Genomic DNA, 11084 nt, shown 5'->3' with positions numbered 1-11084 from the left:
GTAAATGCCCCATCCCTGGAAGTGTCCAAGGCCAGTTTGGATGCGGTTTTGAGCAAGCCAGCCTAGTGGAAGCTGTCTCTGTCCATGGCCGGGGGGTGTATCTAGATGATCTTTAAGGTCCCTCTCGACTCAAAATAGTGGAAAATCAGTCAGCTGCAACAGATATACTTGTGAAAGGAAACACCACTTTAATATTGTTCTTATTACTAAATACTAGGGAGATTAAATACATTTCCAAGCTTTTTTTTTGCAGATTCTCCCATTTCTCCCATATATTATATAGATATTAGAAATAAATTAATCAAAATACTTGGCACTTTCACAACACTTTTTAACCAAAGATGAGATGATGTTTTCCCAAAAGAAACTAAACATAATTCTATCTTTCAGCAAAAGAGCTCAGGTACAAACGACTGAATACACAGTGTTTTTTGAGAAAAACCCACCCTTGTTTCTCTCTGATATTAAAGAAAGCTGCAGGTTTTCTGTTGTTCTGAAAACTAGGCTGTACATAACTTTTCCTTCCTGTTTCCCAAACCGAGCCTCACAACCACAACTTGAATATTCCTCACATGCATGAAAGGAAAATCAAAAGCCAAGGCCAAGATACATGAGTCTATGTAGTATATAGTGAGCAAGGGAAAACGAAGGTGATTTATACTTACTTTTTCTTTGCTTCACTGTCGCCTGGGATTTGCCTTTTCTTTGGGGGTGGCGGTGGGGGCAGCTCCTGTTTGAATTGTTTAACCACTACCTGTTCCTTCAATGGCAGTGTTTCTGCAGCAATCTTTTGTGAAACCTGTGATATACCTACACTTCCTACAGCTTGAGTTACCTGTACAAAATAATTCAGCAAAAAGGTTAAATGCCACTTGTGACAAATGTAATCAACTTTTGCTTAGTTCCTTTTATTCATCAATCATAAAAGCCCATTAATTAACTCCTACAAGTGGCCACACCTAGCTATCTTGGAGCACCTTTATCACAGATGCACCGCAGAGAAAAACTTCATTATTCTCATTTTATAGATGGGAATCAAGCAACAAAATTCTTTATTCAACTAGGACTTCATGCCAGTCTCAGTGAAGTAAAATCAGTAACATAAGCATTAGATCTATATTCTGTCACGGTTGCTTGGTTCACAGAAAGAACCAAGGTCCTTTGGGTTTGCCAACACGCAATCCTATATTTTACAGTAATATCCCATGAAAGTAAGCCTAGAACTCAGAAGGAGCTGACACACAGTGCATTTGATCTAAAAACTCACTCAAGTTAATAGAAACCTTCCACACTCTTTATACAGGTTATAAAGTAAGTGCCATGGGAATCAACCTAACTAACTTCTAAGTATGTGCTTGATATTTAGGGGTAGTGTAGTATGAAGATAGGATTTGGCACTCTCCACTGTTTTAACTCAAACGCAAGAACAAATTAAAGCCACATGGCTGAAATGGACCCCATCTCACACTGCACAACTCATTCACTATACACTAAGTGGATCGTGAATCAGTGCCACAGCCTTAACCATAACAATGTTTCAATATCATAAAAAAGGGGACATATGAGTCATAAAACTGTCAAACAAAATTCTCACAGAAGCCAATGGGAGTTCTGCCTAAATAAAAACATTACCAAGCACTCAAAATACTAAAATAAACATTTAACAATCCAGCTTGGATATCATCTAACATACAGTTATGTATCAAACAAACGACTCCCCTATTTTCAGCAGATGAGAAATCATACCCAGAGCATAAATGCTTGTATGACTCCCATTTATTTATCTACTCTGGTTTCGGGGTTTTGTCTTTGTTTTCTTTTAGTATCAGATTTAATCCAGTCCCAGCACTCTTATAATGTTTAAAAGCATTTGCATTGATTAATACCTGGCAAGCCTGCTTTACTCAGAAAAATGAAGCTTAATCTGTCTGAGAATGGAGTAATAGTACTAGCCAGGTTAACAACTTGGGGTTTTGAAGACCAAAACACGCAGACAGCTTTGTCAGCAGATGGACAGCCCCACGTGAAAGCGCACTGTGTCAAGAACTTGCCTGGGCAACTTTGTTGACAATATCACTGAGGTTTGCATACATACAGACATCTAAATAGTTAACAAAGCAATAAAGCCTTGTTAAGTACCTGGTTAGAGTAATCCTCTAGCTTCTGAACCAAACTGTCCCACCTCTGAGTTAGCTCTTCTTGATCCTGATCGATTTTACTAGATGCTCTGTCATTCCCAAGGATTTGGGCCACATCTTGACCTAGCTCATTCAGCTGGTCTAGCGTTTGCCGTTTCATACCCATATCCTCTTTCAAAATCTGAAGTTAAAAGAAAACATTAAAAGACAACATCAAGTATTCTGCCACCTAGGGAGGGGTTAGAATGTACTACCTGAGCCAGATGCATCATAGGTTTCAAAACAGTTCTCTTGCGTAACAAAGTACCAACTGACACTCTTAAAAAAAAAAACCACCAAAAAAACCACACATACACATGCCTGAAACAGCTCCTAGAGCAATGGACAGGATCTCTTGAATAAACAGTTACAAATTATTAGTTGAGGTACAAGCTGCTCTAATATATTGAAAAAAAAATGAAAAACAAAACCACAAACCCCCATTTTGGAAAACACAGCTGACTGGTGGCCTGTACACGCAGTCCATGTGAAAAACCCAGGATAGCTGTTTCAATTTTGGCACACCAACCTGGAATGACCAAGGAGTAAGTGGTACACATTTTTTTAATTCAAGTGAAAGAATCTGGCAAGGAGAGAATATTGGCTTCCAAAGTATCATGCATTCACAGCTCCTCCTAGGGTCAAACTGGTAATTTGCCATTCTTTCAGTCTATGAGATTTGACAGGATAGAGCAGGATAGTGGTACTCACTGCTAGTTTTCGAACATTCACACTCAGGTCTGTCTGATCTTTAAAGTTGCTTGTCTGGACCTTACTCAAAGCCTCCTCTTTCTCAGTTAACCAAGCTTTCAATAAGCACTGTGGATCATAAAAAAAAAATAGCACAAGAAAATACCAAGTTTGTCAAACAGCTCTTGACAATTCCTTAAGATCTTTGCATTCAAAGTGCAGTTCTGCAGTCTTCATTTGCAGGAATTTCAGCTGACATTAAAAAAATAGTACATTAAAGGGGACAAAAATTTTGACTCTGAGAACTAAGTAATACTTTCCAGCAATACAATTTCAACAAGACTTTCTCAATATACCAGAGTCCACCCCACATACAAAGTTATTTACAGCAACCCAATACCCACCATAAAGCTAACACAGGACTTAATTACATTAGAAATACATAAAAATTGTATGTATGCTTTCTTTTGTTCTCCACCCTTCTTCCTCTGTGAATCAAAACATTTCTCAAAGAAGCTACATCAATAATTCAGAACTCTTCTAGTCCAGGCCGTTGGTCAAAGACTGATATTAATTAGTCACCTCCCTGTTTACTGTACCTACTTCCAATTGCAAAATAACTTCAGCAAATACTATCTCATTAAGTACTGAAGGCTGGAGCAGTCTACCCTGGATACTACTCACTCAGAGATCTTGAACTTTCTCTATTTTTTTTGTAGGAAACCTGTCCTGGGTCTCACTTCTCTGCAGTCACACAGCACTCTTATAAAAACTCCAGCAATAACTGGTATCAAGTATCACAAAGGATTTTATACATTTTCTGTTAGGTTGAAACATATTGCTGCTACTCAGCCATCTCTACAGACTAGAACACTCCGCTCTATCAAGCTCAGTTGCATCGTTACTGGTGCATTTACACACCCCGTGTTTAAAAAAAAATTATAAAATGATACAGCAAGGCAGTCCTTTTTATCAAAGTGCATTGAACAACACACTTTACAACAGCCACTAGGCTCCTCGGTATAGCTGTATATTTTGGCATTGTCCCAGAACTGACTACAGCAACTTTTGGGCCAAAGGGTTAAGGCAGTTTACATTGCCAACATAAACCAGTATATCAAATGTACAGATAGCAAATACGATGGTGGCAGAAATGCCATAAGAAATAAAATTGTAACACCACGTACTGTCTGGAAAAATCATGCCGGCATCCCAGCCAACATATTTTATGCATAAGAGGAGCTTAAAAAACTTTTCAGTATATTCAATTAATTTCTGCTAAATCAGCAGTCAAAGATAACTCTTCCTAGAAAACCCAAACATAATTATCACAGTGCTAAGAAATATCTGGCACTGATTGAGGGATTTGTTTCCTGAGTGGTAAGAATTGTGTTGACTTGGCAATGCGGTTTCCAAAAATTTTCTAGGCAGCCAAAAAAAAGGCTGATGCATGACTGTTGCTCATCTCTCCGTCTGGTTGAACGAAATGGAAAACGATAGCACCTAAATGTTTTAGTTACTTTTGTGTTAACAAAATGTTTATATCGAAGTTTTTAATTAGTTTCAAATTGCAATTTTTGTAGGTCACTTGGTAATTCTTGGGGACAAAGAACTGCAGCTCAAACCTATTAGCAATAAATGAATTGTTCAGATTTGAATGAATGCAAACAGACTTGATCTAAACAACCTAAAATAAATTTCTATCTCCTTATTACTTGCTATCTGACAGTCCACATTAAAAGTGGGAAAAAAATTGGTGTTATTTAAAGAGCAACATAACATACAAATTTTAAAAAGCTGAACACAAAGCAACTCCAACAGAAGAAAATCTTAACAGCATTGTAACAGGCAGTGAGTCACCACTTGTCCCCAGGCAAATGAGGGTGGAAGGGGACAGAAGCATGTTTGCACAGGGCCATCAAAACTGAACTCCGTACCTTGACATACAGAGCAAGGATTTTTGTGGAAATCTTATTTGTCAACTTACCTTGCCCTAGAGCTGCCAGAAAACATTAGCACACAGTTTTCTGTATGTATGTACACCTATGCCAACAGAGCATTTTAAAGAAACTTATACAAATAGATACTAGACATTAGATAAACCAGAATATGAACCTTGGGTCCATATTAACAAGGTCACATAAGCTGCAACTTCAGTTTATCAATATAGTGCAAAGAGATACAGGAGGGATCAGGGAGAAACCCATACGCAACCTCCAAAAAAACACAGACAAAACACCCCTGTCAAAGAAACCAGGCTGCAACTGATAGCAACAGCTATATCAGCACTGTTCTACTCCTCTAAAATGCCTAAACAATCTGTGTGTACTGCAGAGTTTAAACAACAGCTTACAGCGATAAATACCATCATTTAACAAAAATTTAAGTAAATCTTTCCAAGGAAAAGCCACCAGATATTTTAAGCTGAGACACAATCTTCACAATTTAACTGTTTTCCTAAACTCAGCAAAATGAGATGAGGTGCATACTTTGCTACATTGACCAAATGTTTTATCTCATTGATTTCAAAACCAGTATCTACTGTAGATTAATTGATTGCACTACCATGCACGGGTATACATGTTGGAAGCACATATACCTTAATCAGGGAAACTGCTATAATTACCAAACCACCAAATACAGTGGTTCATTGCCATTTTGCTATAATGGACATTCCCATTTCTTGGCCATTTTGCAAGCTACCTTGGAAATTATTTTATAAGGAGTTATAAGCTTTCTTAAACTTCGGAAAATACTTCTCTTGTGCTGTACAGCTCCTCTGCTCCTCAAGAAACGCTGCGAACCCAAACAATAATGCAAAATCTAGGTTTTTCAAGGCTGTTTTCTGAGAGTTTGTTTTAACTCTCCACAAATGAACCAGTCACTCAGGGTAACTGAAGGGCTACTAACCTGTTCTTCCAGCAGCTCCTGCCATAAAAGCTGAATTTCTTGCAACCTGACCCGTCGTTCCTCAGTCCAGCGACAAACTGCTGTCCACCGTTCACCAAGCCTCTACAATAGGAGGAACTACTCATGAACATTCACAAGCCTCACAAGGAAACTCAAAAATCAGATACTCAATAGCATAATTTCTACTTAACAGTAACCTCTTTCTATATTACGGCTACCTCCTTGCCTGCGATTGTCATTGTGTATTGCACAAAGCTAGAGGTTAAAACTTTCAAGAGCGTTCACCTACAGCCTTATCTCTGCTCTTACTGAAGTCAGTGAGATATTTGATCGACTTGGAAAGAAGCAAACAAAGTAACATGAATTTTGTTTCAATAAATTATGTTTCACTCCCCATACTTTAGGTTACGTTCTAGCTTCTGACAAAAACAAGAAAACAATTCACATGCTATTCCATAGATAAATTGTGCTTAAGTCTTTAAATATATTTCCCACTGGATTTTAACTCCATAATGAAAATCACTTACGAGTTGCACTGTACATCTTCCCATTTTAAAGAAACTGCTGAAAGAACACACTATGAAAGTGTCTAAGTCACTGGGAACGCAAACAGCTTGGCTCATCGAGAATTAAACTTGAAAGTCACCAAAGCATTTTTGCAGGTTTCACCCTGAGCAAATGTAATGACTTCTTATATTAATATTACTTCTCAAAGCCTATTACTTTAAATTATTTTCTAGGATAGATTGTCTTTAAACACAAAAAAGTTGATTAACAGTTATATGCAAAGGTTTTAAGTGCCTGTTGCTACAGTTAGAAGAGAGGTCTAACATTTTTACCTGCAATTGCTCCTCCAGAACAGCTGTTGCACTTTCCCCACTGCTTTCATCAACAATGACAACCATGTGCGTTAGAGAGTTTACCTTCACTTGTTCTGCCTCTAGGTCACTCTGCAGGCTCTAGAAGAACAAATTAGAGGTTACCAACTTTGAATTACATTTGCTAATCAGCTACTTTGGCCACAGTGACTGACACAACTGCTGCGGCAAAGTACTTCAGATTCAACAGTTCAGCACAGATTTCACCACTGGTAATCACTGAATAATTTAAATAAATGAAAGCTAGAAATGAACCCAAAACCATGCTGTTAAAATCTTGGAAAACATGAAGGAGTGCCTTAAGCTGTATGCATCATACTTGACTAGGAGAATCATGACAATCTCATTGACTTTCTCTATGTCTACTGTCATAGGTAAGAGCTTAAGCATTTCTATATAAAGCTAGTATTGTTAATAAGTATCATAGGGGCATGTCAAAGAGGGAATAACCAGTAAGAATGTTAGTCTTTAATAGTAGACAACATAATCCTTATAAGTATTAACAGTGCTATAATTGATCATGATGTTCAAAGACAATAGTCAAAAACTGCAGAAAGCATAGAGTTCTGATTGGTTTGAAAGAATCTGTAGATTTAAATATTCACACAACTTCTAGATCAATGATTAAAGCCTACCTCTGATAAACATCTCTGCAGATCAATATGCCTTTATAGTAGTGTAAATATCACACTTCATCCCAGAATATTTGAAGCTACTCTGTGAACAACACCTCTCAAACTCCCCAGACTTTGAAGACAAAGTAAAGAATGCAAATGAGGGACACAGAATTACACAGACTAAGAATACTCTGCAGTTCTTGTCCTGTGAGGCATGTCCCATGCTGGGGAAAAGGTCAAATCTCAGCAGTGAGTATGAAAGCCGAAGATGCAACCATGGTTAAATGTCAAAAGGCCAGCTCTCTCCTTCAAAAAAAGGGCCCACGGCAGGCTAGAAAGGGTGGACTCCCATCTGGAAACTTAATTCCAAAATATTGTGCACGAGAGAAGAGTGACTATGCACCCCCTTAGGATGCAATCCCTGTAAAAGCTGGGATGGGAATCGGTGACTTGGGAAGCCCTTCCTGATAGCTTTAACTCTTGCATTATTTTAATCTGTAAGTCTCAAGCACACCTTAGCAATGTCTGCCAGTCATTAAAGGAAAATTTGTCCACAGTGCATTTCACACCATCCTTCACCTCAACAATTTACCTGGAGGTCCATTTCCTGCACAAAGTGAGGGTAACAGTTTCTGCTATAGTCATCAGTGCTCAAGTGTTCTCTTAAAGTAATTCCAGAAACTTCCAATTCCTTTCCATCCCATTATCATCCGTTTCCAAACATCAAACACAACTCCTCAGCATCCAGCCATATGTGACTTCTGACACAATCAAGTTTCTCTGGTCAGGAACCCACCAACGTACACATCTTTCAAATACTTCTCCCATACATATTACATAACAGACAAAAAGGTTTACTTTATGTTCTTCCAGCTGTTTTTGAAGGGACTCCAAATCTTCTGCTACAAGCTGAGATTCCATCTTCTGAATGCGTTCTTCTGTGACAGTCAGCCAGTCAGACAGCTGCTGCAACTGCTGCTTCTGGAGCTCCATCAGCATGTCATGCAGGCTGCAGGGGGAAGCACAGGCAGAGTTACTTCAGAAACAGTTTTCCCAAAGAAAGCAACTATGTTCAAGCCCCTGCAGGAAAGAAGCAAGGCCATTCAATCCAGTTAGCTATCATCAAGTAATATTTTCACCATTAAGGTAAGGAACACAGTTAAGTATCCCTGTTTTTCTCAACAAAATAGAGAGTTAGTGAATTATGCAATTCACATCGGGGATTGTTTCTTGCAAACAGGATTTACCACTAATGGAGCCTCTGCTGAAAGTTGCAACAAAATGCAGTTTCCCCCTTCATGTGTAGCTCCTAGCTTGATAACTCAGAGGGAATTCTTCTACAGTGCTTTTTAGCTGTGTAAACATATGTAGCTATCCATGTCTAGTGTATCCTTTATTGAGGAACTTAAAACATTGAAACAGTATTAAAAACACATTTATGTAACTACTGCATGTAGACTATATATTTAGTATGGCACATTTATATAATGTAACAGTCACAAAATACTTTTATATAAGAATAAAAAAAAAAATCCAGTTGTATTAATTTATTTTGTTTAACCTTGGAAAGTACAAAGAAGACAGATTTCATGTCACAAGCTGAAGAGTTAATTCTGAAGAAAACCTTACAAATGGATGCAAACCAGCTCCTCCGAGATGCAGTAAGCATCAGAGGTAGATCCTGCAGCTCTAGGAGAGGTTGTGCAGCATAACTCACCGGGACTGCCTGTCCATGCTCTCCACCCTGAGCTCCTCCCAGCGGGAGTTCAGCAGCAGCATTTGCTCCTGGATCTCAAACTCCTCTTCGGCTGACAGATTTCCCTGGGCCACCAGCTGATTTCCAGCCTGCAGAACGCTGCCCACGCTGCTCTGGTGCGCAGTCAGTTCCATCATAAAAGCCTGGAAACAGCACAGCCAGCCACATCAGTATGATCCGTGAGTTACAAATTCCTAGGCTCCTGTAGCAAATGTCCTAATAAATTGTCATGTCTGAACCAGTGCTGCAGAATGACCTGGCACCACACACATGAGCATGGCAAACCTGCTCCTGACAGGTGATTCTTCATGAACTACACAAATTCTAGAGCTAGTAAATAGAACTAATTGAGGAAAAAAGCTGACCACCTCAAAAAGCTGTCATAAGAGGACAGCCTTTGAACAAATGCACTAAGAAAATAAAACTGAAACCTAGCTGTGGCAAACAGAACATAGAACAAATCCTGAAATATTTTGTAGGAAAGCAAATAGAACCCTATGAGTTAAAAATATTAAAGATTCACACGTTTACTATAAATTCAGAACTCTTCTTCCTATGGTTCATTGCTTTAAAACTACAACACAAAGGGAAAAAATCTTGGTATTAATCAGCATACATTTTAAATTCAATTGTGTACAGTAAGCTGACACAGGAGAAAACTCAAACATCTAACATGACAGTTAAAACTTTTAGCAATATTAAAACATTTGTTCAGACTTGGAACAGAAGCAAAACAGTAATTTGGAAACAACAGTAAGCTGGAAGCAATAACAAATGTTTCTAAAATAAATTATGCTAATCATGACAGGGAGACCACCGAATTAAATTGACATAATTATCAATTTCAGCATTGCCCTCATTTAACAGCAAGTGACATAAGGCTGACCAGGCTTTTTAGTAGTTGGCAGCAAAGAAGCACAAGTCAGCCTGGATCAGATTGTCTTTGTATTATAGCCACCAGTGAGCTAGCCAACAAGAGCTGACTTAAAAAAACCACCACACACACACACACTACAGTTTCAAAGCATGTTCTACTGTAAATTCTCCTAAAAAGATCTATTTCATCTTCAAGAAGTTATAATTTGTCAAGAAAAAAGCTCACCACCACATTCAGTTAGAGGTGCTTTTAATTCAGAAAAAGCAAGACAGAAGAAGCAGAATGGCAGGTTTTGGACAAGGATATGGAAGTTTTGCAGCTCACATGCACAAAAGCACCAACAAATGAATTTTCAAGAGCAGCTTACTTCATGGGTAGAAAATTGCTCTTTGACTTCCTCAACATCTCCAGATATTTCCTCTTGTTCCCGAAATGCATCCTCAGCTGATAGCAACCATGTAAGAACTTCTTCCAGAGCAACTTGGTAGCTATCCAAATCCATATCCACCTCTGTCACCGTGCTGGGAGTCTCTGCTCTAGAACTGCTCTGCTCCTCTTCAAGTGCTACAGCCTAGGCAGCCAAGAGAAAAGCGATGTCTTCAAAGTACACAGAAGATGTCTCCCCAAATGATACTAAATGTAGAACAACTAAGATCCATCTTAATCCTTCACAAACATTAGAAGTAATTGCTGGGTTACATTTTAATGAGAAGGGCCACAGTCATCACTAATGAACTTTCATTTGAAAATAAAGAACCTTTGTAAACTTTAATTCTGATCATTTAACAGTGGATCTCACACCCAAACAAAAACTCATCACTACCACCACAAGTCTTGTGGCAAACTTGGTTACAGATTTTCGGCCATCCTCTCCATCTTGCCAAGACAAATGAGAAAGAAAAGCAGAAGAAAGAAGCATAACACAGATGAAACTTCATACCTTAAACACACAGGATTTTGTACATGAATCAGAAAAGAAAAAGGAAGATAGAATGACTGAAGTCAATCACAAAGAAGATGCCATGACTTATTACATTTTCCCAATTGTGTTGCCCAAGGTATGTTCCTGAGATATCTGAGAAGCCTGAAGATCAGCTAAAATTACAGCTCAAGAAAAGCCAGGCAGACTTTGATGAACACACCTGCTGCATGTTTAACTCTCCATCCTCACATTCCTGC

At 38.5% G+C, this 11084-nt stretch overlaps 1 protein-coding gene across 1 annotated transcript in view; it reads right to left on the bottom strand.

Annotated features, from left to right (window-relative positions):
- LOC104501229 (utrophin-like) overlaps positions 1-11084 on the bottom strand; it is a gene marked incomplete at both ends in the record, with an annotated part of 28225 nt that overhangs the window by 6406 nt on the left and 10735 nt on the right. Inside the window, 8 exons of the mRNA XM_010145007.1 lie at positions 666-835; positions 2140-2319; positions 2889-2996; positions 5778-5879; positions 6617-6736; positions 8131-8281; positions 8990-9171; positions 10273-10476. Coding sequence (XP_010143309.1) covers positions 666-835; positions 2140-2319; positions 2889-2996; positions 5778-5879; positions 6617-6736; positions 8131-8281; positions 8990-9171; positions 10273-10476 — 1217 coding nt within the window. The remainder of the gene's footprint in view (positions 1-665; positions 836-2139; positions 2320-2888; positions 2997-5777; positions 5880-6616; positions 6737-8130; positions 8282-8989; positions 9172-10272; positions 10477-11084) is intronic.

The sequence above is a fragment of the Buceros rhinoceros genome, unplaced genomic scaffold (genome assembly GCF_000710305.1).
Source record: "Buceros rhinoceros silvestris isolate BGI_N320 unplaced genomic scaffold, ASM71030v1 scaffold15011, whole genome shotgun sequence".
Lineage (NCBI taxonomy): Eukaryota > Metazoa > Chordata > Aves > Bucerotiformes > Bucerotidae > Buceros > Buceros rhinoceros.
This window is presented reverse-complemented; position numbering and strand designations above follow the sequence as displayed.